The sequence below is a fragment of the Caretta caretta genome, chromosome 8, assembly GCF_965140235.1.
Source record: "Caretta caretta isolate rCarCar2 chromosome 8, rCarCar1.hap1, whole genome shotgun sequence".
Classification (NCBI taxonomy): domain Eukaryota; kingdom Metazoa; phylum Chordata; order Testudines; family Cheloniidae; genus Caretta; species Caretta caretta.
Window position 1 is genome coordinate 23,895,149 of NC_134213.1, and position 27,579 is coordinate 23,922,727.

General features: G+C 39.9%; 1 protein-coding gene across 6 annotated transcripts in view; it reads right to left on the minus strand.

Moving 5' to 3' along the window:
* Window positions 1-27,579, minus strand: part of ATP10B (ATPase phospholipid transporting 10B (putative)) — a 255,622-nt gene that overhangs the window by 64,983 nt on the left and 163,060 nt on the right. For 3 of the 6 annotated variants that reach the window (XM_048861984.2, XM_075131360.1, XM_075131361.1), the window contains 3 exons: window positions 24,609-24,902; window positions 23,462-23,656; window positions 4,625-4,829 (listed from right to left, as the gene is read on the minus strand). In XM_048861984.2, coding sequence (XP_048717941.2) covers window positions 4,625-4,829; window positions 23,462-23,656; window positions 24,609-24,883 — 675 coding nt within the window. In that variant the 5' untranslated portion in view covers window positions 24,884-24,902. Of the gene's footprint in view, window positions 1-4,624; window positions 4,830-21,531; window positions 23,136-23,461; window positions 24,005-24,608; window positions 24,903-27,579 lie in introns of those variants that run through there. The other 3 variants (XM_075131363.1, XM_075131362.1, XM_048861983.2) reach the window with 3 other exon arrangements.

Sequence of the window (27,579 nt, forward strand, 5' to 3'; positions counted from 1 at the left end):
AGTTGGTCAAACGTTGTTGTTAGCTTCTCCAATAATCTTGTTTTGATGAGGTATTTACAGTATAACCTTTTTTATGTAAATCAATCCAGGCCTTTTCCTTATGCAATTAACAAAAAGTAAAACTGACCATACTTAGATTTAACTGAGCAGTTTCATCCCATTCAGCATCGTAGACATTTCATTCAATCTTCGGCTTTTCTGGGAGCACTAGCTCCAGTTCTATTGTTTCAACATTTACACAGTACACAAATACCCAGTGACGTGCTCACAACATGATGTGGTGCTGACAACAAACATACAATCAGCAGGAAGAGAAGGGAACAAACTGATTAGTTCATTAAACTCTAACCTCTAACACTACTAGATACCACCACAATCCAAACTGCTTTCCACCAAGCTTACTGAGGTCAACAGTTTATACATGCAAAAGCCATACATTAGGGCATGTGGTTTGTTTAGGTAACTTGAAGGTAACAAGGTAATAACCAAGCTAAATAAAATCTGAGTCCAAAGCACATTTAACTCAGAACACAGCTGTTACTGAGTTAATAGCTGACGGATTGAGAATGGCCTGCTATTAATGCAGAATGTTGTGTTTTGTTTAACATTCGGGTTGGTCAGTTATAATATAAAAGGTAGGAAATACAAAAGATGTAGTTCATAAGGTACCAGTAACATGGTAATATCACACAAATGTAATATTTTCTATTCTTCTTTTTTCCTTGTTAAATATGTAGTTCAATACATTTTGGTTTATGTTGTTAAATCTATACAATAAAATATACAGATTTCAACTATGCTGGGCAGAAAACTTAGTTTCATGAAACATTTTGAAGTTTAAAAATTTGTTTTCATTTCGATGTGAAGGAAAATGAAACTTTTTGAAATTCGGTTGTGAAAAGCAGAGAAAAAGAAACCCCTTTAAATAGCCAATAACCGTGATATAGACCTGGATTTGAACCCAGGTCCCCCATATCCTAAGTGAGTATCCTAACCACTGGGCTATTGGCTATTCTGGAATGGGTTGATTTCCCTCTTGCACCTCCTACCTTCCATCTTGAAGCCAAGACAACTTCCCAGCAAAATTTTTGTTGAAACCAATAAGATTCTGTGAAGCATTTCACTTTTGATGATATAGCATCTTTCAAGAAAAAAAAGTTTCACCAACAATTTTTCAATCAGCTCTAGTTTCAACTCTTGGCACTAAGAAGAGCCTCTCCTACTTATTGTTACAAAGCTTATAGATAGTTTGAGGTTAATGGAACTATAGACTTGATCTAGCAAAGCACTTAAGCACGTGCACAAGATAAATTCCAGCCTAAGTGTGAGGAATGTATAGAATTATGGCACCTGCCTGCAACCAGTGGTGGTGGTGGTTTACCCTCATTTAAAGGACACAACAGGTTCTTCCTGCTTCTTCCCTGTCTGCACCTACATTCAGAGGAGTGAAATCTGAACTGTGAAGGGATAGTATTGCTATTCATATTTAAAAAATATAAAACAAAAAATAAACCACATGTAATGAACTAATAATGTTGTTTGGGAAAATGGAGAGGAAAATGCAGACATTTTCACCATTTTTTCATCAAAAATTTGAAGTGTTCAAAATTTCTTAACCGACTTTATGAACTAATTGCGACAGATATGGCAATTTCCTGCAATATACTTGTAAAACCATATTGAATTAAGTTTAAGTATCTTTGGGGTCCATTGTACTCTATGCAAAGTTTATGTACTATTGTGGGCTGAGACTTTATGTAACCTCTGGGGGTCAGGAGGAAGAGAGATCTGATTTAAGGCCTGGCTGATCAAAGGACTATACTGAAGGACATACCAGATGAGAATGGACTTTTGGGACAACATTTGCAAAGTGGATTTCCTGGGAAATGCCTAAGGGGAGGTAAATGCAAGTTCCCCATCTCCAGTTATGCAAAAACCCTACCTTTTGAAGCTACCCTCTGAGGAGAGGATTTTGGTTTGCTGATTACCTGTTCCTGGATACTAGACATCAAAGCCACAGCTGTATTAAGAAATCGATGAGCTGCCCAGCTGCTTTCTCTGGTTCCAAATCTGAGACAATTATGAACTAAACCTGAGACCACTGTGGGTTTTGGAAGACTGACACCTACCAGAGTCCAAGTTTGGAGTTGGGGTGACCTCTGGTAGGCTTATTAGCATGTGCATAGGTTCTTTTATAGTTGTTAGTGTTTTCTGTGTAGCGCTTTCATCTTAAGAATAAATGTCCTTGCTTAGAAAAAGTGGTGTAGTAACTTGTGACCGTTGTCCATCACCGCTGTTCATAGCCTTCAGAGAGAAAACACAGTACAGACACTGGCCTGTTTAGGCAGTCTGGCTTGCTGGGGATGTCACAAAATCTAGGCGGGGGACTCCGCAGCCTGAAAAAATCCCAGTCAGAAGGGACATAGACGTGGGTTTCTGCCCAAAAGAGGTGATGGCTGAGGAGCAGGGAGCTTAGAGTGGGTCCCCTCGAGGGACCACAAGGTGGAAATACAGGTGCAGTTGCCCTGAACTGTAACATTAATGACGATGATCTGTTTCATCAGAGGATCAATTGTGCTGAAAGCAGCCTCATGTTTAATGTAATAAAGTAAATATATTCATTTCATTTGCAAAGAGGACTAGCTACAATTTTGGACTGCTGTAATCAATTAAGTAAATAGTCTTAAGAATGCAAACTAACTGTGGCCTGCAATTCTATTAAATGGGAATTTTAATTAGGACCAATTTTTAAACGGTGAAATAAACAGACAAATAAAACTATCAGATTAATAGAAGATTATATTAATTGGAGCATTAGGAGATGAACTGAAACCACAGATCCTCTCATATTGTAAATGGAGTGGAGAATTCAGAACGTGCAGCAGCTAGATAATAGTTACTGCACAATGCAGTTTATTATCCTGTACCTTAATAGCTAGAACAAAAGCTAGTGGGAAGACAAGTGATTTGAAAGAAACAACGGATCAGTGTAATGGCCCATACTGATTTAGGGCCTGATGCTGGGAGGTGCTTATTGCCCTCAATTTCCATTTATCTTCATCAGTCATCTGAAATAATGGAATTTTATTGTTGTTCAAAATAATAGTATGGGCTCTGAAATCTGAAAAGCACAAAACATAAAACCTACTGAGTAAAATTATTTCTTTGTTCTCTCCCCATCCTTTCACAGAAATTTTCATCTAAGTACAACTCCTCTTCCTTTAAAAAAAAAAAAAGACCACAATTTGCATTTGATCTTATGAGCATTAACTTCCTTAGACCCTAAAGATCTCTGAGAAATGACTTGTATAACAGCCGTAAGAGTCTCCACTGAATTAAATGAGGTGGGTGGAGTGGGGGATGAACTTGCTGCCAGTTCTACCTAACTACTGAACTGCTGAAGTGAATTAAATATGGGACTGAAAAAAAAAAAGAAACATTTTTTGTGGTACAAATATCTATTTGGAGATTTCTGCAATAGTTGTTCCTATTTTTGTGCCTTATGTGTATTCTCACTTCCTGCTAACTAAAACATTGATGTTTAATTCCAGGAATTATCTACATGTTCTTTATTTTTGCCCTATTCACAACTATGATTCCAATAGTGCAAATTGTTCCATTCCTCCTGATGTAGCTGATTAAACTTGGTTTGTCTTATCTGACACCTGTCACTAGTATGTTTGAAAAGTCATTCAAGAGTGTGAAGAATACAACTCTTCTAATGTCAAACTGTCTCAATTTTAGGATTTCTCAAAAAGTGGCACCAAATGAATAATTCAATCAGTTGCTTATGAGAAAGGAACAATATGAACTATGCAATAATGTCAACATCAAATATTTAATTTCTCACTGTCCAACATTCAAACTGATGACTAGACAGCCAATCTTCAATTTTAATTCAAATTCACATTTGTCCTAATAGCATACACAATAATATATTGTACTCTCAGGCAGGGCCATTCACAAAGATATTTTCAGCTTAGTGTGCACTAGAATTGTTTATCCACTAGTTAATATATGCCAAAGTCCTAGTTAGGAACATAACCATAAAAACTCATGGGGCATAAGGGTGGCTGGGAATGCGGTGAAAGCTACACCCCCAAATCTATGCACAAACATGCACCTATTCTTTCTTGCAGAAAGACTGAATTGGAAAGGGTGTAGTGAATTACATTGCTAGTTCTGTGCAGAAGGCAGGTCATCCCTCACCCAACTCTCTTGTTTTTGTCTTGTATCCCATCACAGTCTAAAGGAGATGGAATTCTTTTGACATTGGGAAAAGGCCACTGCAGATTCAGGTGCCCAATGGGAAGCAGAATACCACTTGCAACCCAGAAGGTACTGTCATCTGGTCCTACAAGCAGGAAACATGGTAATATAAGCACTTATTTGTGTCAGATAACATTCATTTATAATTGTGCATGTCTGTAGCACACCTACATAAATCTGTTGCTTACCGTACCATACATTCATGCCCTGAGATGGCATGGATCTGTGGCTGTATGAGACTGAGCAAGTAGTATTCAGCCCTTCAGAACATGCTTATATTGCATTTCATGACACTAGTTGTCATGGAAACAGAGGCAGAATAGCCTGAATATTGTCACATTTCCAACAGGCCTACCTGATTAGAGAACCCTTTCACAACTTGTCTTTGTTTAAGATTGGTTTCCCCATCGAGGTTTGCAGTCTCCAAGTGACAGATCCCATTCTGATCGGAGGAGTACAGTAACAGGATATCAGCTGGGATGATCTCGTTACATTGCAGCTGCACAAAGTCTCCCACTCGCACATCTTTCCAGCACTTCTCAACATAGTCGCTTTCTTTCCTGTTGTGTTAAAGAAGTGCCACATTTGAATAGCCACATGAGGAGCAAAAGGCTATAAGTACTAGTTCTTTAAGAAAAGAAAACCGGGTTATTCCATAATTTAAGCTTTGGTGCATAGGAAAACATAGAGCACTGATCTGTAGTCTCATAGCATCACTTCGGCACTTTCTGTTGGAAAGCAAGTTGTGTAACATACGCAATAAGCTCTTTAACCGAAGTAAAATGATACCATGGTGATAACTGTCTAAGACACTAGCATCACCCCATGTCATGTTTAGTCTCTTACTAAACAATATTAGGTCTTTAAGCCTCTCAATGGTGGGCACTTTTAAAAATATCTCATTTTAAGACTGAAGCCTTAAAGATGCACTGAATAGAACTTCTTTTGTGAGTTTCAGACATTCCACAGAAAATGCTACATTACTTGAGACTGGAAGGCTACTTCCTTGGGGTTTCCCAACACCAAAATAGAGACACTTGAACAAGTCAGACGAACTTCTCAGCTGCAGTTATTTCAGCTCTCCCTGGTTCATAAATATTGAAAGGTTACGACAATTCTCAAGCTTAGCCCATATGCATAGTTTCAACACATGAAACAACTGAGAGGTACCACATTCTGTGATTTTTGTTTTTTAAAGGGCAATGAAAATCTTAAGGTGAAGAACATTTACAGGTTTTGAATGAGTGAAAACAGAAAAGAATTATAGCCTCGGGACTTAAGGAAAAGGAATATGGTTTGTTTCAAAGTATAATAAACAAAATAAGAACTACGGAACAGACTTTCCCTCTATGGTTCAAGGAAGGGCAAGCTTTTTTGAGAGTGAGTGCAGACTGCAGCTTTGGGCTTGAGCAGATCTGGGGTCACTGGAACACTGTCTGCTGCTTCAGGCCTCTCTGGCTCTGATACTCAGCTGCCTGCTTTAGTTCTTATTCCACACAGATTCCCTGTGGATGTGTGAAACTCTCTATTATATTGGATTTTTCCCTGAGGCCCGTCTCCAGGCCCTTTTACCAGACCTATCTCCAGGCCAGTCGTGTGTTACAGGAAATAAATGGAAGCACAAGATGGTTGATTTGGCTGCTGCATTTTGGCCTAGCTGTGACACAGAGCAAAGTATCTGTGGCATATGCAAACATTTTATTAGTGTGCTCTGATGCTGGACACTTTTAGTCCTCTCCTAAAACCAGAGCGCACAGGGCAGGAATTAGCTACAATTCTGCTTATTATGTTTGCTACTAAAATAAAGAAATCTAGGGCATGTTTCATATACAGCATGTGTGGGGTATAGTCTGACTGAAGAGAAGTGACAAAGCCATTTAAATCAGCGTAATTCATTGGTTAGGTCCAGAGGTCAGCTCTCCCCAGTAAGGAGTGCTTGGACTGGACCCTCCTCAGCAGTGGGCTGGAAAGAGGGATCCTCCCACACAACTACACAGCTGCAAATCAGTCCTCCAGCCTCATGTCTGCCTCCTGGATACCAGAATCCATGGATTGTCCCCAGCTCCCAGATGATTTAAGTGATCCTGCAACCTTTGCACTGGTCAAAACAGGAAAGCCAGAGAATCTTCCATTGTAGAAATGTATTAAGTAGTTATCTTTCTGCACAATAGAGGAATCTTCTTCACAGCTGTGATATATTTGCTATATTTCCACTCCTCCTGCTTTGCTAGCTTACCACCAAGTTTGTGTTCTTTGCTGACTCCCCAGGTGTATACAATTTTCTTGCTCTGGAGTAGCATGTGTATCCTAACACATCACTCAATTTTCATTTAACAATTATATCCTATTTAACCCTTCGTTTGAACAGTTTATTCATCAAAGCCTTGACCCCTAGATTATCTGTTTCAAACTTCTGAAATACTCATCATTTCCGTATCCAGGCAATAAATACAAGTCACATTCATTTCTCTGCATAATTTCTTCATTTAGTAATGGGATTTTTCCCCCCTGTCCTCCTCCATGATGCTCAGTTGTCCATCAGCTAGTGTTAGTGGGGAAAACTTATGCAAACTAAAGAATCTTGTAGCATGCCATAAAAATGGTCAATTGAAAGTCTGCGCTGGAAACAGCAGCATAGTTCTTTTAAACCCTTACAAGAGAGAGGTTATTTTTGTAATGTGGTTTGTTGAAGTATCTTACTTCTGAACCTACAATAGGGAAAGATACTAGAATAGATGCTTACTAAATGATTTAAGTGGTGATTCAACACCCCAGTTTCTCTTCGGTGTTTAATTACCAGAAAGGCTATTTATTGCCCTGTATACTTCTCCACCTGGAGCGTTATCCCTTAATTAATAACTATGTTTTTCCACTGAATGCATCCGATGAAGTGAGCTGTAGCTCACAAAAGCTTATGCTCACGTAAATTTGTTAGTCTCTAAGGTGCCTCAAGTCCTCTTTTTCTTTTTATGTCTCATTAGGAAGTTTGGAACAGATCTTTTAATTGTGCAGGTGACTCTCTTTTCAACATGGTCATGGAAGCTGATCTGATGTGCTCACTGAATTCTCTTCCACACTTTCTGATTATCCAGCTCTGCACCCTGACACACAAAATATGGTCGTGCACTTTTCTGCTGGGTTCTCTCCTGTCTTGGGATATGGGCTTCATTTACCACCCCAGTTAGCCCAGAGGTATATTAACAGCTCTGAATGGTCAATGCTAAACTAATAATGAAGCAGCACATGACTGAAGCATTCCAGACACTGTAACTTGATTAAGCATCCTATAGGGTGAGATCAAAAGCACTCAGCGTTGGCTTAACTCTACTCCTATTGAAATCAAAGGGACTTTTACATTTGACTACAGTGGGAATAGGGTTAGGTCAATGGTGAGTGCCTTTGAAAAAGCCACCCTGGGCAGGCGTTAGACTCGCTGGGGCCCAGGGCAGAAACTAAGGAGTGGGTCCACACCCCGCCTCCCTTACCTGATCACTCACTGGATTTCTGCAACGTTTCTGAAGTCAAAGCCCGAGCCCCACTGCGCACAGTCCCCTGTGGCATGTGGCCCTGGGCAACTGCCCCGCTTGCTACTCACTAACGCTGGCTTTGAACCCACAAACACAGCCTACCAGGCATGAACCTAAGAGTTTCTGCAGCTTGATTCATTTTTAAAGTGCTATAAAAAAAAGCCATGGAGCCATGCCAGATATTTCATTCTGAGGTTCCTTTCATCTTTACATAAATATCTCACCAGTACTCCACTCAAGGCTTTTCCAGAATTTAACTTCCATTTTAATTAAGAGAAGAACTGGTGTCTACACCAGACTTGGAGTCAGGACTCCTAGGATTCTATTCTATAGGTTTACTAGGGCTTACCTCTAACTAGATGATCTCTCGAGTTCCCTTCCAGCCCTATATTTCTTGGATTCTGTGACACCCTAGTTTTAAAAGTCAGCCTATTCCCATAACTGTTGCTTACTCTCTGTAACACTCTCCTCAATTCAACCATGATTTTAACAGCCAGCATGTCTCACGAACCCCAAGAGCTAGAAATAAATGTTTTACATAATCTGAAAAAATCTGAATGCCAAGAGTTCAGACAGGGTAAAGTACTGGCTCTAATACTCTTGACCTACTCAAAATTAGGTCAGAATTCAAGTGGGAGGGGAAAAATGCAACAACAATCAGAAAGACGTGATTATAATGTCTAATATCCCTCAAGCTATTAGGGCTAGTAGTGAATCCTACATCTGACTAGCGACAAGTATTAACTTATAGCTCTGAGCAGACACAAAATCTCAGGGCATATTAAAAAAACCCATGTCCCGGATGTTGAACCAATATAAAGTTTGCTCCACCTACAACACACATAATTACTACTGATTTTCACGAAGAAGAAGATTTATTGTCTCAGAAGATAAATAATTCTGCAGCCCAATAAACCTGCTTACGTACTGACAGATAATTTATATATTATCTACCACTAGGTGTTTAAATACTTGTATCTAAAAAGGAAGAACATAACATATGGCTACCCAGGAACGTCTTGATGCCAACACATACCATTTTCTGGTAACATTTTTGAATGCAATACAATTGTGCATCATTTCCTCATTGCATCCACTCCACATTATTGCTTAAAAACCTATCCTGTAAGAATCTTTGCAAACCCCTCTCAGTGAATATACTGGGTGTGAAATGCGTTTAAATATTGCTAAGTATTTATAGCAAAAATCGTTAATGCTTAAATCTTCCCTCATTTCTTCTTTTTCCCCCTTCTACTCCTATGCGCCACACACACTGCTGTTTTTTGTATCCTTCACCCATTTCTGACTTTGTGCTTTCTTTCATGCCATCCTGCATGCCCAGAAAACCTTCTCAACGAATAGATGTCAAGCTCTTTTTCTACTCTCAAAGAAAAAAAAAACTTGCAACTTCTCAGAAAACTTCTAATTCACCCACCACCTTCTCAATCCCTTTGAATAGGAAGGAAACATTAGAGAGGATGTGGTAGTTGTTTTGGGCATTTTTATGATTATTTATCGTGCTTATTACACCCGTGCCTCAAGGCCAGCTGAAAACAGGGCCCCGCTGTGCTAGGCATTGCACAAATATAGAAGAAGAGACATCTGTCATGCTCCCATGAGCTTATACTCCAAATAGACAAGACAGACAAAAGGAGGGGGAAAGGGATAGAACATATAAGCAAAGTAAACAATGCCATGGTGGCAAATGTCATGTCAGTTCTGTAATTTTGTTTTGTTATTTAAAATCCTTTCAGTGGGGCTTTGTTGGGGTGTGTGAGAGGGAGATTAGTTAACTGAAAAGACAAAGGAAGAGAAGAGGTGGGAAAGGTTTGCTACAAGAAGCCAAACAGCACAGAGGAGAGGATGTTCAGAGTGAAAAATGCAGGGATCAGTCCAATGACATCATCAGTGTCCACGGGTCCTTGCTCAAACTGAATCCAGAAAAGCACTGGCAGAAAGTAGTCATTGAGATAGAAAGTGCAGGGGGGAGTCAGCCAAAGGCCACACGGCTTGGGGATGAGGGATGTAGCATAGGTCCTAGTGTTCTCTTGTGTCTATCAGTTTGTCTCTTTTGCTTAGTTCTGGATCCAAGGGATCTTTGGGGGGGGAAGAGGGATTGGGTGCTCTGCTCGGGCCCTATTTTGCTCCCCTCTCTCCCTGTGCAGCAGTACTGTTTTAAACTGCTTTCTGAAGCTGCTGTGCTGACTTCAGTGCTGCAGGAAGTGCTGTTTTCTTGAGCAACATTTATTTTTCAGAGTAGCAGCCGTGTTAGTCTGTATCAGCAAAAAGAACAGGAGTACTTGTGGCACCTTAGAGATGAACAAATTTAGTAGAGCATAAGCTTTCGTGGGCTACAGCCCATTTCCTTGGATGCATAGAATGGAACATATAGTAAGAGATGGTGTGTGTGTGTGTATATATATATATATATATACACACACACACACACACACACACACACACATATATACAGGTAAGTTGGAAGTTACCACACAAACTATGAAAGGCTAATTAGTTAAGATGAGCTATTACCAGCAGGAGAAAAAAACTTTTGTAGTGATAATCAAGATGGCCCATTTAGACAGTTGACAAGAAGGTGTGAGGATACTTAAATTAAGGAAATTATGCTCTAATAAATGTTTTAGTCTCTAAGGTGCCACAAGTACTCCTATTTATTTTTTAAGGATTTTGAGGCACGGACAGTCTGATCAGCAGTTGTCTCAGGGATTCCCCATTCACTACAAGGTGAAGGGGTCCATTTTGTATTTGGCAGTACAGATTTCCCTTGCTTGTGACAAACTCTGTTGTGATCACTAATTTCTTCCCTGGCTCCATCTCTTCAGAGTTGGAAAGTCTATTTCAAATTTGCCTAATCATTACCTAGAGCCAAATACTAGTCACATTTAATGAGCTCTGACTGAAAGTAGTATGAGTTGATCGGAGGGCTCTAGAACTGTTCCATAAGTCAAGATTTTTGCAGATGCCCGATGACAAAGAAGAGCTCTCACCATCCTGCATAGCTACTGCATAAGTTTGCACTTGAACCCTGAACAAGTCTCATGCCACCAACACTGTAGTTTTCTGTTCTTATGCTTTATCTGGTATAGCACACTGGTGAACAGAGGTGATTTAATGGGATGATGTAAAGGGCATTTATGAAACATCATGTTGTTGATTGTGGACAAGTTATTTAGTGCAATACCAGTTCAGCAATCCACTGGACCCACAGATGGACAGTGCTCTGCCAGTATCCTGAGTGTAAAGCCAAGGGCCTGGAGATCACATGGGGAAAATATCATGGCAGTCAGGAGGACTTTAAAATGCCTTTATAAACAGCTGACTCACTTCTTAAAGGCTTGTGTCTGTAAGGTATTAGTCGGCAATGAAGGTATACAGAGCTGCACTGCCCCAGCAAGACCTCTTGGAGGCATTGTCTTTCCAGGAGCACCTGGGGATCATGCCCACTACTGCCTTCCTTGCAGGGTGTGGCATGTGCCCCATTCACAGCTGGCTAGTTAGGGTAGAGGGGGAATAGGGCTATGAGTACACATTTCCCCCCACTTCATTTGGGGTGGGTAATGGAACTAGCAGCACTAGCCAGGGAACAGTCCTTGAGCGTATGCAAGCCAGAGACCTGCAACTGTGGCTAGATCATGCACAGGGAGCAAGTTCTTACACTCTCATCCTCTGCACCCCTATGCACATCCACATAGGGGCCTGACAGAATCTGGCCCTATTTGTTAATTCTGTTAGCACAGCTGTTCTCAGAAATCTCTCCCACCTGTGAAGCTGGTTGCTAAGAAATATTTCCTTGCTTACAGAGCTCTGCAACAATGAGCTGAAAGCCAAACCCTAAAAAGTCAATTCTATTTTAAGTTAAGCTGATGTTCAATGTTATTTATATATTAAAAAAAAAAAAGGTTCCATCCCAGCAACTCTGACAAATTGCTGCTTAAAAATATTTAAGCAGCTGAGCATTAAATGCTTCACAAAAGTGGGGACACGTATTAACAGGACACAAATGCTGAGTGACCTTTAACACTAACAGCATCTAACACCTTCCTGGTACAACTTTAGAATCTGTTTGTACAGATCATAAAAACAAAAGGACAGAGGCAACCAACAGTAAGCAGATGACGTGTCATAACCTTTGCGAGACATACCTGGGCACAGAGCTAGAGACTGCTGCAATGCAGACCTGTTGTTCTCTCTCTCCACCTCTTGTTTAATTCCAATATCTACCAAACTCTTTCTTTCCATTAATCTTGCTCACAAAGATCTTTAGAAAAGCCCAGCCCAATTACCTGACATCCAGAAGGGACCAAAGAGCCCAGGTAATTAAAAATAGCCTATTGAAAGAATGAACTTGTTTATGAATTTCACAAAATTACAGGAAAGTTGTCTGAATAATAAAATTGTTGAGAGAGTAAACTGTCAGAAACAGCTGGGGATTAGAGCCTGATTAAAGCATTTACAATGCATAATGCCTTTCATCTTCAAGGAGCTTTAGAAACTTTAATTTTACAACACAGAGTATTATTTAACTCATTTTCAGAGAGGAAACTATAAACTGCAGGAATGCCAAGTGATCTGCTCAAGGCCCCAAGGAGAGTCATTTTCAGAGCTGGGATTAGAATTCAGGAGTTCCTGGCTTCCAGGTCTGTTTTCTCACCACTAGACTCTTCCTCTCTTCCCTAGAGAATTAGATCTATTAAATGAATGTATTTGCTTTGTATCAAAAGACTATGTTTCCCAAAAAAACATTTTACAGCACTACCTGTTATACAGTTGTTACAGTGAAATTAACAAGTTTCTTCAGTACAAAGCATCAGGTATGTTTTAACACTTTGTAGTGCCTTCTCTCTGGATACAAGGAAGGAAGGAGCTCTTTACAAGCAACCCCTCCCACCACAACTGCCACCACCACCCCAGCTATCAGCTTTGAAACCATATAAGACCTTTCAAATGAAGCAGTTTCCTCTTAGTGATTCACGTAGACAGGGAGCAATGTCCATTTGCTATTCATGGATTTAAGTGCACAGCACAATCTGAAGCTCCCATTGCTAAATAAACAGTGTCTTTGCAAATCTAGGCAGTTCTGGCAATGAACAAATACAAAGCGAACAATTATGCAATTTTAAAAACAACATGAGGTGATTTCTGATAGGTGGGGAACTTAAAACCTGAGCTATTGCTTCCAGAAAGTGGTGTCAGGACATTGGAATCAGGAAAAGCAGCACCTGATTAAATAAATAAGAAAAGATGAGAGATGTCAGTGTGGAGTCTCTGCTCAGAGAGAGAGTTGAGGGGGTGGGGTACAGGAAGAACAGGAGTCTGTAGGCAAAAAAAGTTGAACAAAAAGAACAACCACCAGGCCTGGATTTTTCAAAATTAGGGGTTTTCAACAGAGTCATTCTTGCTCCCACCTCCCGCTGATGGGCCTGCATCTCTCATGCTTTTCTCTTCCTCCCAAGTTGTCCCAAAGGCCCACCCAACAGTCAGCCAACAGCAATCCATTGTGCCCTGGGCCACGGTTACTGTCTGCTGCTCTGACCTCTTTTCCACTGACGCATCCATGGGCATGGATCAAAGGTCAATCCGTATCTGAGAAGAAAGGCTCATAAAAAAATAGAGTGGCTGAAAATTGTTGGATATGGGGACATGAATAAGTTATTTACATTGGGTCAACAATGTTCTCTCAGTTTATTTCTTGGATTCAAACAAGACTGGGATTTCCAAACCAAGACTGGGATAGGGAGGAAGATGAAGGGGCGCAAATGGGTATGAAGAAAAAATTACATTAATCTGTCCAAGTGGAGACAAATCAAGCTAGCCACACTGGAGCACTGTAATAGCAAGCCCTTACCTTGAGGGTGCCCCTGTGCCCCTCAATAGGACGTTGCCCCCTCTTGATCACCTCCGCCCGCTGGCAGGTCAAATTTACGTTCAGTCCCCTTTCAGGGTAACAAAGGTCCAACTTTTAAGTTAATAACCACACTAGTAATTCTTATGCTTCTCTTGGGCTACTCAGAAGTTCTCTGCTTTTGCCCCTATTCCTGAGCCCTGCAGAGCTTTTTCTCTGTGCTTCTTCCAATCAGAAGTTTCCCTCACTGCCTCCATTCCCTGGGGACTCTGGCCAATTCCATTAGAGATCTCCCTGTTCCTGACGGGCCCTGTTTCAGAGTCCTTTCTACACTAACCTGACCTGCTTTCTGTGCGTCTCCTCCAACCTGACTTCCCCAGGTCATTCCCTGACAAGGTAACTTCTCTTGCTCCACTCTCCTGGGTCTCTTCCTTAGCATGAGTTCACAGCCGTGTTTAAGTACTCTTCTCCCTGATCCCCTGCAACTGGAGACAGTCATAATTAAGACTCCATCACATTCAGCTGTGGGATAGCTGTCTGGTCACAGGCAAGGCTGAGCCTGGCTTGCCTTAAAAGGCCAGCCAGTCAGCCATGGGCACAAACAAGAGGATTTTTCTGTGACTCCTTCTGAAATAGTCATCTAGTCAATTCCCTGAAAGGAAGAGTCCTCAACTATTCATCATTCCCAACTTCCAAACCATGTGTATTTTGCTTCCCAAAGTCAGCTGCTTTTTTTCTCCTGTGACTGCATCACCCTTGACTCCTTTGTTCCTCCCCTGCAGAATCTTTTGCAGCCTTTTAAAAAGCCTTTTTCCAGACCTCCAGCAAAATGCTGAACGGTACACCTTTTTAAACATTTACTGTGCCACATCTGGACCAAAGCAGACATTTTCATTTATCACATATACATTTGATAACATTCCAAATTTTAAAACTATATCAAGAAGCATCATCTGTAGCTTCTGATTGAAATTGTAATCAAGTCTACATTCGTCAATGCTATATAGTCAGTAAACAGAATTACTGCAGTTGTTTATTCTTGGTAGGTTATCTTTGCAAACAGAGAGGCTAGAAAAAAAATTCAACAAAAGAACAGTCCAGCAAGAAAGTAGCTAGATCTCCATGCTGCTTCATTCATTGGCTACTCTCACAACATTGTCACCAGGGTCTCTGTTAGAGTTGCATATAAGTGATTTTTGTGAGGCTGACACGTCTGCTTGGAAAGAAGAGACCTACTTGTTTCCCAGAGGCGAATTCTGTACCAATCTTTCAGTCACTACATTCTTAGACTGGATTCATACCTGTGACCTAGAGGTGAAAGTTCTGTACATCATTTGTGTTAGGATATAGATATTCAGGCCTGTCTGTAAAGGCCTATACTCTAAGAATTTAGGTGTATTCTTATCACTTGGCTAGTGATAGAGGTATAAAAGAAAGAATCAAAACCACTGTCTGCCAGTGTAAGGGCCTTCTCTTACTATGACAGTTTGTGGCCCTGTGCTTAGGCTCAGGCCTTTGGCTAAGCAGCAGAGGCAGCCATAAGCTGGGAAGTGAACGGTCACATCCTCACATTCCAAACTAGTCACATTGAAATAAGGTGCTATTGGGCTGTTAGGCACTATCAGGACAGGATTGTATTCCTATCACCTCCAGAGAAAGGGAAGTGCCTAGAAAATGTAAAAGGAAATTTAGTTTGATAGCATCCTGTCTGGCAAGAACTCACTTATCAATAGCTGGGATGTGAAATCCTCACTTCTGTATTGTTTTGTCATTATAGTTCCCACTTTGCTGTTGTTTGTCTGTATAATCTCTGTCTGGTTCTGTGATTGTTCCTGTCTGCTGTATAATTAATTTTGCTGGGTGTAAACTAATTAAGGTGGTGGGATATAATTGGAACACTAATTGGTGGAATATAATATGTTACAATATGTTAGGATTGGTTAGTTAAATTTCAGGAAAATGATTGGTTAAGGTATAGCTAGGCAGAACTCAAGTTTTACTATATAATCTGTAGTCAATGAGGAAGTGATTGGGCGGGGTGTGGGTGGGGGTGGGCATGTGAGATGGGAACAGGGAATGGGGGTAAGAAAATTGGAATCATGTTTTGCTAAAGGGGGAAATGGGAACAGGGAATGGGAGTAAGGAAGTTGGAATCATGTTTTGCTAAAGGGGGAAATGGGAACAGGGAATGGGAGTAAGGAAGTTGGAATCATGTTTGGCTAAGGGTAGGAATGGGAACAGGGACACAGGTGTAAGGCTCTGTGGTGTCAGAGCTGGGAAGGAGGATACTAAGGAAGGAAACTGGAATCATGCTTGCTGGAAGTTCACCCCAATAAACATCAAATTGTTTGCACCTTTGGACTTCGGGTATTGTTGCTCTCTGTTCATGCGAGAAGGACCAGGGAAGTAAGTGGGTGAAGGAATAAGCCCCCTAACAATTTGCAGTTTGTGCAGCCAGATAAGTCCTATTTTGCAAAGAGAGATGTATGTTCCTTGTAATTGGAAACTCTTAGGATTGGCCTTGAATGATAAGCTAGCAAGATAACAATGAACACCCTTGATATTGCAATGACATGCAATTTTCTAGAAGCTAACAAAGTATGCAGTTAAAATAATCCTACTGTCTGGGGAGTGAATGTTCTTAATGCCACAAAAGGACCCTACATTCTACTTGATAAAATAATCTATTGCTTCCTACCATGAGCACTATTCTCTCAATGCTAAAAGGTGCCTATATTCTTAACTTATGGACTAAAAATACCAAGTCTGTACTGACTTAAAACAGGTACTAGTCAGGAATACTTTATCATCATATACATATATTTTTTGATTTACCTGATTTGGTCAGAATCCATTTTGAAAACAATGAGCCAGATCAACTTAAATGGATTTATTTATTTTGCAAAAAGCATTTTGACTGCTGTTCAAACTTCACTGTCCAGTAACTTTGAGGTTCATTTTCTTAACGGTGCTTTCATTTGACAGTTTTCTGATTTCACACCTCAATGTTTTTGGTACCAGGTTTTTTTGTATTAGCACCGAGAGCAGAATGCTGCTGCTAGGATACTGTCTGACAGCAGATGGAGTGAGCACAACATCACTTAAAGCTCAGCTACTTAATGATTGCTAATCAGATTCTGCATTTGCTTCCAGTTGCTCCTATTGACCTGAAAAGCCTTTGGGAAGCTCAGTCCAAACCACCTCTGTCACCTCTTGACACCCCCAAGCACAATTCTGAGGGCACTGGACTGTGGCCTGCTGCTTGTCTCCTAGTAGCGTCTCAATAAGCTGTTCACCCATTGTTTCAGTCACTGAGCACCTTCTCTGTGGCATTCCTTGCCATGATGTCAGGGATTCTGCTGTTCATTAAACCAGAAACAGACTCCCATTTGCCCTTTGCCTTTAGTCATTAGTTTGGTGTTGCAGTCTGCTAAAGTACCACACATGGGGTTTTTTTTGGTGAAGCAAAAAATCTGATAGATACAATAATGCGGTAGACCTTGAAGATGATGTTATTAAAGCCGTGCACAAACAGGTGATGGCATTAATAATGTTATGGCAGGTGTTAATTTAAAGAAACCAAGGATCATGATTACAGTATGTGCATTGACTGGCAACGAGAATTGCTAACTCACTGCTCCTTGATTTGCAATGCTGTAGCTTGGGCCTAACCAAAGTAAATGTTGATAATCTGAAGTTCTTTTAAGTTTAGTCAGCTGAGCAGATTAGACATTCCTTTACCACATAGTCAACAGGCTCTCCACGGTATGAATTCAATTTTTAATTTTTCCTTCACAACTTTGATACCATTTGTTTCAATAAGTTGCTTGGCAGCATACAACACAGACCTCATTTATTATGATTCTAGAGCCACCTTCACAACTTGCTAGAAGCCCCCAAAGTGCATGTAGCTTGCATAACAGGGGCACGTTGTATGCATCCACCCACACCATACAGGTCTGAAAATTCCAAGAGAATCTAAGTTTCACCTAGACAGTTTTTAAAGAATAGTAGAATGGACCTATATTAGCTAACTAGTATCTCTTTGTTTTTGGTATACCCTTTCAGTATGCAAGATGCTAGATCAGTAATACTCAATCTGAGATTTTAGAGCAGTGTGCAGCTCTTGTAGAATTATGGATTTCTTTTGTGCTTCTCGGGCATATGAGCGGAGCACCAATCACAGGAGTGCTCACCATACTGGCACATCAGGCAAAGAGGTTAGTTCTAAGCAAACAGACAGGATTTGTTAGTATCCCTCCCTGATGCCCTCAGTATCTGGGAAAAAAGGATACAAAGAGGGAGGAGAAAGTAGATATTACATCAAATGGAATTACAGATTCATGAGATAATCATGGAGTGATGTTCTGACATGGCACCAATATTTGATGACACTAAGTTGCAATGGGGCATCTTCATGAGATGAGCACTAAAATATGATGTCAGAATTATCTTTCTGCAGTTAATGTAAAATTTCAAATGGATGTATATGCTTTTATTTTATAAACTTCAAATTTTAAGATGATTCATGCCTAAATTATATTTCATGTCCACATGCCTTATGAGCACGATACTAGGCAAAACCCATCATCAGTGTGGCATGCTCATGTGTTGACTGGGATGAGAGGGTAGGAGATCCTGCATGTGGGCAATCTGCATATATGCCACAACAAGAAGGCCTCACTGGAGTGTAGAAAGCCAGCTGTCTGGTATTGCTCTTGCTATGGCCAACAATGCAAGAATAGTCACCAATATGTGGAAAAGGAAAAGTCAGTGAGAATTTTGCCTGAGTAAGGACTGAGTAAAAACCACATCAGGACTCCAGGATTTGTCCCCTACAATGTAACGTTTAAAGCAAACGAAATACTGATTTTCCTTCAAAGCAGCAAATATAGCAAAATTCACATTACAGCAAAGTTTTCCAGTAGCCTGCAGTGTCCTGTTACTTGACTTGATGAAGAAATGAGCTCTACAGCACTTCAGGGTTTACTATCATGGTTGTATGTCCAATGTTTAGTGCAGATGTAGAAATTTTGAAACTTGTTTTTAAAGCTGATGCTAAGTAAATTTGAGAGTCACATAGACAGCTACCCTGTGTTTGTCATAATGCAGTCATTCAGTGAATCAGCAGAGAAACAGCTTGTGGAACCTAGACAGAAATCCCTAGGGATTGAAAGTGACACAACGGCACTCCAGTTTTAGTCTCTTTGTGTACACAGCAGGCTCATATGTACTCTATGCAGAGTGTATAACTATGCTTTCCTGGATTATTATAGATCATTGCTCTTACTGGGTGAAAGGATACCACCACCTTTTGCCTAGGACTTTTGCTATTTGAAATTAATTGCTCATCTCCTCCTGCCTCTTTTGTGTGTGTGTGTGGGGGGGGGAGAGAGGGGGAGGCGGAGGAGGGTTGGAGATTGAGGGGGTGGAAGAGGATTGAACCATACCATTATTAGTTTGGAATGCCACATTCAGTTCTAGGCCCCTATCTCAGAAAGATGATGACAAACTGGAGGGAGTTCAGGGAAGAGCAACTAAAATGGTGAGGGGCTGGAAGAACTGACCTATAGAAAAGATGAAATGAGTGAATGCAGCATATCTTTGCCAGGAAATAGCTGGGAGTGTGGGGAAGGGACTTTGATCACAAATATTTAAAGGATATAATTAAATACTAAGGATAAAGAAATGAATTAATCAGGCTTATACAAAGGAGTACAGCTAGAAGAAACTGAATGCAATTAACACAGAGAAAATATAAGCTGAGTATCACAGATGACTTCCTGATAATGAAATTTAGAACTAGGCAGAAAATGTATATGTAGGGAGAATCCTGTACTGGCACAGGAAATGGAGGTGACTACAGATAGGTCTGTTCAATCTGCAATTAGATTATTAACTTTTTAATTTATCTGGTGATACAGTTTATAAACAACAATTACTGTGATTTTGTGAACCTGCAGCCTATAGGTGGTAAGCCTCCATAACCAATTACTAAGCCCATAAGCCAGCCAACAGAGCCTAAAACACTCTTCAATGACTACTGCCCTCTCTCCTGTTCACAGCTGAGTCTTATTTAAATATGCTACTAGGAAAGGTTATCTCTTACCAGTCCTGACTTGACATGTCAGTTTATCTCAGTTAAAAAAGGCAAAACGAAAAGGGCCATGTTACAAGATGCTCTATTTAAATTCACTAGCCGCCCCCGTGATCTGGGTAAAGGCAAGATGGGAGATTCCCCCACCAATCTCCGAGCAAGTTTTAGGAAAAGCATCTTTCTATCAGAGATGAAAAAAACAGAATTCTGCCCTTATAGTTCCATTAAAACTGGGAACCAGAATTCATTATGTTGAAGTCTGAAACAACAGAGATAACACAGTCTCCAATTCAATTTCTCCTAAGGTAATACTGTAAATCTGATTAACCCTTCACCTTTAGATGGGAGATCAGTTACTGTATTAAAAGACAATGCTTTATTGCAACAAGATTATAATTCAGTTTTACAAGGCTTCCAGTGTCTAGAAAAAGAGTTTCACCCATGGTACAAAATAACGTATGACAGATGAGTCACAGGGAAGAAAAGAAAACTAGGAGACACCAAGCTCCTCCGTGAAAGTGCAGCTAACAAGAAGAACAAGAAATGTCAGCTTCCCAAAAAATTAAAGTTATTCATATTAATTACAGCACATAACAAGTCTGATGGTAGTTGTATTATCTACCATTTTTTCCAGGAGAAGGGAACCTCTATTGTCCTGAAGACACCCCACTCCCTCTGGCTTTACACCTCCTTTAAGGCCACAAATATCTGTTGAAAGACAACTGGAAAGGGCTCTTTTCAGAGCCCTCTGACATCACTGCAAACCAAAACAACACAACATATTGGGATAGCCCAATGACTATTTTTAATGCTTGACTGACTACCTATCCCATGGCTGGAGAAAAAGTGAGCCAGAGGCATGATGTTCACGTCCGCAAAGCATTCACAGGTCTATCTGTAAGTTGACAGACATTTTTCATACACAAAAAAAAAGTTAAAAACATATACTGGATCTTTGGGAAAACCACAGGCACAGAATTTTCAAGGAACACAGACGGTTCATTGCTGTACTAAGGTTTCTAGGTTCAGAAAGAACATAGAGCAATACAAAATGGCACAAGAGGAAGAGTAAAGAGCAGAAAACAACTTCTGTGCTTTCCCCATTTAGCACTTAGAATTAGCCATCTCTGGTAAATGGTTTTCAGAAGCAATTTATCATGCTTCTTTTATGCAAAAGAGAGATAATTAAGATTTCCTGCACAGACTCAGTCAGCTAATGCCTAGCGTATTTGTTATTTCTCTCTCTCGGTTGTCTTTGTCTGAGCAAATGTAAAATTAAACAAAACAAAAAACACCTTTTATCATTGTCTTACCTATAAAGATGTCAATATTTTTTCATTACCTCTGTTACAATGTGTCATTTTCTTAAGAGTGAAAATACTATCACTGCTACAGTTTGAAGGAAAACAGAAAGCAGCAATTCTGCAGGCAATACGGGAAACTGGGATCATGGACAATTTTGGTGGTGGGAGAGAGAAACTTTTTAGATAAGGTCACACATTTTTATGAACTTCAGAAATTAGTGTTTTCTTAGTCAATCTAGTAGGATGATCATCTTAATTTCCCCTTACAAGGCATTAGATGTAAAATTTGTTTTGTGGGACCCCTTTATTTTAGCTATCAAATACACAAATTCATTGGTTTCCTCTGTGGAAGACCTTGTTCCCCAGTAGTTATTTTTTTCCCCCAGAGACTCCTTCATTTTTTAAGATGCTTCTGAAAAATATTGAAGCAATTTTTGGTTTACATTGAAAAAAAGTGTACGATTTATTTACCTGCTGTAAACGAGGCAGACCATATTATTGATCTCTTTGTCCAACTGGTATCTCCGAAAGTCCTCCCAGGCATCTTTAACTGCTGTAATAGCCATTATAACACAAATTGGGATCACAGAAACTGCTGGTTGAAAAGCATTTACCACTGGCACAAAGTTCAATGCTGCAATGGCCACAAAATATAAGTTGGCAAAGCGGTGAAACTGTTCAAAGATATTCTTTGGGATGAAGGATAGGCAAGTGTATTTGGTGGTCTTGATTTTATTACAGTCGTAATGTCTGTTTGGGTTCTCTTTCCACTTGCAGCTTGCAAAGGGCAAGTTGGATACGACCACCCATTTATTTTCTTTTTGCTTCTTTCTTTTCTTTCCTTTTCCTCTCTTCTCTGACTCCTCGTTTTGTGTCCCAGAATCTGAAGCAGCATGTTGGCAGCAAGCTTTCTTGAAAAAAAGTTTTTCCCTTATGATCTTCATAGAACAGCAGCCTAGAGCATATTTCCTGGACATCTTACCTCCCCTTTAAAAATGTTGTTTCAAGTAATAATAAAGATAAGGTACAGTGGTTTAAATAATCCAGAAGAATGCAAAAGCAGTGGAATGAGGTTTGAGTTTCCCTGAAACGACTGCTGTCTTTCTCTTGATGGAAAGCTACACCTGTTGGAATACAGACGTCACAGGAATAGGTAGTTTCCTCCTAGAAACCAGTTCTGTCACTGTCAGACAGGATGACTCTGGGTCCTAAAGTCTCCCCCGTTGCAAGTCACTGATGACAAAAGCACTGCTGAAATGTGCTGTTGTTTGTATTACTATACTTCCTGAAGCTTGTGCCAGGCAAATCTTCTTTCTGCATATTATTATAGTGGGTGGATAATTTTGAAGTCATGCCCAGTCCTCTTCTTGAGGCTTTTCTAAAACACTCTTTTTAAAGTTGTTAGAAGCTAAAACTATTGCCAGTATGTTAGTTCAAAGGGGAAGCCCTGATCTCACTGAAGTCAATGGAAGGCTGCAATTGACTTAAAAAGTGCCAGGACTTCATCTCCTAAAACTATCCCAATCTGCCATTTGCTTTTGTCTCTACAGAACCAAGTTTAAGAGAGGAAAAAAAAACCTCTTGACCAAAGGATCACACAGTGTAATCAACCTCTTTTAATGCAAGTTTACCACCTTGTCATGTAGTCCCATCAGTTGTGGCAAGCTAAGAAGGGTCTAGTCAGGGCACTTAGACAAGAGACTTCTGATGCTGTAAGTAGTATTGCTGGTAATTAAGAAGGTAGTAGAAGCCATTCTCTTCCCTCTGAATCAGTACTGGCAAATGCCCCAGAACAAATGTAAAGGGTATCATACTTCTGGAGGTGTGGTCATTCACATGAAATTTGGAGGGACTGGCCACCTTTGGTTATTGGAGATCTGATGGCAGAGACGAAGTGTTATGTCCTGGTCACATTGCAATCAACCTATGAAATTTCCCACTCTGGTTTCAGTTGGATAAAATATTCTTCCCTTCCTGTTGCCAATGAGCAGTGTTATGCCATGCTGTTAAGCAGCTGCAATGTTCTGTTCCAGAATTGGCTGCACTTCAATGGTGGGTGAAGGATCCTCACCATCCCTAAAGATCCTTTACCTACTGAGAAGGAGTGTTGAGCCTTAATTATTTGGTATTGGTAAAGTGGTTGGAAAACTTTAAGAGAAAAATGCTATAGGTTATTGACATCAGTCTGGGCTAAAATAATTTCCCTAGCTTTTTCCCATTAATATAATTAGGAACGAGTCCCTATATAAAAACCTTTCCAAATTTATTAATTTCACTTATTGTGATCAAATGGGAAAAATATTGCAAAATAATGTGGTTAAATTGTACATATATGTAATGTAAAGTAAAAACTAATGTAATGTAATGTAAAAACAAACAGTCATTGTTTCATTCCACTTACTCATCATATGCTTTGGTTTTAGAGGAGTTTATCGCCTTATCAAATCTGTATCTCCTGCAGTCTTCAGTGCCATCCTTAACCATGATTACTAGCAGCACCACACCCAAAGGTAGCATCGTTATCTCCCTATGGAAAACTTCCACTTGTGGGAACCAGTTTAGGATGACCAGGAAGAAGAAATAGAGATTAGCCAACCTGAGAAGGTCAAAAAAAATGGCAATAGCCAGAAATTAAAGGTGTCCTTTCCTGATTCACATCACTGTTTGTAGGTCAAAACAGCTCTCTCTCTCTCACACACACACAATTCTCCTTCTCCCTTCCTTCCCCAGTAAAGGACAGAATATTTCCTGACTACATTGTGATGTCTCCATTCCTTATGAGGATTCTATAGGAGATATATTTTCATAACATTAAAAAGAATTTCATTTAATTTGTATATTATACCACTGTTTAAATCCAGAAACCTAAAAACTGTTTACCTCATGACGTTCCTCACATCCAGGTTCCCATATTTGCATTCATTTGTCATTCAAGGATTGCCAACTTTAAAAAGCAACAAAGTATTTAAAACTCATATTCAGAAATGTATTTATAAGCAAGAGACTAGGCCCTCTATGAATTTACAGAATAAGGTAAACAAAAAGATAGGCCAAACCATGGGATGACAGAACCTGGCACCATATTACAGAATGTTTATTTCAAAGTGCAAGATGGATGGGCAAATTTCATCTATTGTGATCAGAATGGCATTTCCCACTGGCTGCCTTTGGCAGGATTCTTCATGCCAAGGTCACTAGTCCTACAACCAGTAGTTAATGGGAAAGACTGAGCCACACAAGCAACTCAGCTCTGATCACCCTTTATGGACAAGTTCTATATAACTTAATATTGATGACATCAATGTGCGTATGTAAAAATTAACATAATTTTATAAAATTACTCTAAAATCCTATAGAATCTAAGAGAATAATTTGCTTTCAGCATGCTGTTTTGAGCCCTTTGTGTAATTCTAAATCAGAGATCTTAATTCTCTTATAGGATTATTCAAAAACCTATAAAAACTTTACACATTTTTATCAAAGATCACTTATGATAGGACAGATCTTAAAGCTGATCAATCATTTCCTTAGTTTTGGCAAGTGTATACCTGTGAAACTGTTCAAAGAGGTTTCGAGGCAAAAAGGAGAGCAAGGTGTATTTCGTGGTCTGTATCCCATTTCCAGAATAAAACCTAGAAACCTTCTCCCAATCTTTTTGAAGTCTCTTATTGTTGGGAAACACAATCCTCCATTTGTTCAAGTTGTATCTCAGTCTCTTTCTGACAGAAGACAGCAGAGGTGTTGATTCCGATTGAGTCCAGGCGGAACCTTCGGCAGCCAGCCGCTGACAACGATACAAAGCTGAGTCCACTGACAAAGCCATCCACAGTAGCAAGGTACGGCTGAAAGAGAAATGCATTAAAAGGACTGAAAACCAATTCCATTATGGTAACAAATTCACTTTGTGTCTTGCCAGTGATGGTTTTAAAGCAGCAAACAATACAATTCAGCATATTACCTGTTCAGCTTCATGCTCAGTGCTTTCTGTACAGAAGTTAACTAGTACAACAAAAATATTTAATATGGAAAAAATCCATTTCTAACTCTATGAGAAAAATGCTTTATGAGCTGTGTGTTCTGTGAGTTAATGCAAATAAGGCAGATTCAAGCTGATTGTTCACAATTTAACTTCCAAGTCTATATCATTTCTTTATCTATATCATTTTATCTTTATCCAAGTCTATATCATTTTCTTTAATCAAACTGCCACAACCAAAGCTGTGTGGTAGTTTTTCTTTGACTGCTTCAGACTTTTGCATGATGGTTTTTCTGTTCATGTTCTTTTACAAAAGGTGATTGGCTCAGGTGCTGAATCTTAAAGGCACACACAAAGACTATGATGAGAATGAACTGCATGGCCATTTTAAATTCATTTACATTCACAAAAGGAAAAACATTCTTTAATCTCCATAGAAATCTGATTCAAATGCAGAACTCAACAAGCAACAATGGGCATTTTACTGGTTGGATAGATCTAGCGACTTGATTAGTAAATACTAGTGCTCTTATACAATGTAACAGTACAGCTTGAAACACAATCATACAGTAAGACCCTGATCCTGTTCCCACTAGCACAACCTTCTCCTTGGGTTGCCAACTTGACGTGGTGGAGAAGCTTGCATATACTTAAGACCCTAGAGTGATGCCGTCTGGAGTCCTGTACTCCTGGTAGGGTCACCCATGGCGGTAAGGTTGAAGGTGAGACACCAGACAACATGCAGCCCAGCACAACGCAACCCAGTATAAGACCTCAACAACAGAACGGGTGGATGAAGCAGGATCACCTCTCAATGGCTGTGAAGGTGGACAAAGGCTGCAACAGAGGAGAAACCCCCAGTTCTTGGACCTCCTTGCCACCGGATATCAGTGCCTCTTCCACCAAGATTTGTGTGGCTGCTGGTGAGCATCAGCTCCCCCACACTAAACTACTCATGCGCAGGCTTCTTTCACAGGAGAACTTTTTCCTCACCCCTACCCATAGAAGTCCTCTGGCGCTGGGCGAGTCCCACACACACGGGGAGACAGCAGCCCAGGATAGGGATAACTGGTGAAGACTTTTGAGGAAAATCGCTTTGCCCAGATTGCAGAAAAATGCCAGAAAAGAAAGGAAGGACAACTGTCACACAGCAATCACGGCCCAACCCTGTCTTCCAACACCACTTGCAATGTCTGCCAATGATCCTGTGGCTCAAGAATTGGACTCCTCGGTCACCAAAGGACCCATGAAAAATAAAATCTGCGAAAGAGATAGTCAACCTCGAGGGATTGCTGACAAATAGCACAACTCTAACTGACTTCAAAGGTACGGCACTGGGCTCTATACCATTATGCCCAATTCAAACCACAGTAAAATGCATGTGTAGGGGCTGGAGGGAGACACAAAACAAATGGTATGGCACAAACAAGAAAAAGGATAAAGCCTTGCTATATTCAAAGCTGCACTGGTTTAACTTAGTTGTGATTTGAAACCAATTTACTTAAACTAGCAGAACACACAATATGGACAATCTTAATCTTATTTAAATTATTTTAATATTGATTTAGTTTAATTCAGTAAAGAATCTGCTTAAGCAAATTTGATATCAACCTCGTTTAAAGAGGATTAAGAGTATTCACATTATGTTTTGCACCAGTTCAAGTAAATTAGTTTTTATACCAATTTAAAATTTGACCAATGCACATTTAATATAGACAAATTCTCAGTCTCCCTACACTCGCGAAGCTACTGCCTATGCTGCCCCCTTCCAAATCCCCATTCCTTTTAAAAACTGTGAACAGCCACACATTCTTCTCAGGAAGAGCCATATACAAAATATTTATATTTTAAAAATTATTTTCAAAGATGTATATGACTGAGTCATAAGGAGGAAAAATAACATACTGTGACAGTTTATGACATGTGTTACACTGATATAGTGCTTATAGGCATGCAGTTACAGTAATGTAATGCAAGTCATACCTGTGCGCTACTATTTATTAAATACTTAAAAACGCAGCTAATGAAGAGTTAAGATTGCCCAGTGGTGTCTTGTGCCATTGCGGAATGTGGAGTGGCTAACTTGAATCTCTGAAAACCTACGTATTTCAATGTGGCTGATCATGGAGTGAGATACTGCTCAACATGAGTGAATATGAAAGAATCGGGCTCTTAGTTATTCACTGATTTTTTTTATATTCTATCTGACTCCAACAAAATTACATATACACTTAGAAAGAGGAAAGGTGTACTAGTGGCACCTTAGAGACTAACCAATTTATTTGAGCATAAGCTTTCGTGAGCTACAGCTCACTTCATCGGATGCATCCCGAGCTGTACCTCACGAAAGCTTACGCTCAAATAAATTGGTTAGTCTCTAAGGTGCCACTATTACACCTTTTCTTTTTGCGAATACAGACTAACACGGCTGCTACTCTGAAACATATACACTTAGACTAACCTATCAGAACCCCAAATTATTAATACTCCTAGCTCTCCACCGAGTTAAAATAAAAGTAGGTAAATAAAAGCAGAGTTCATTC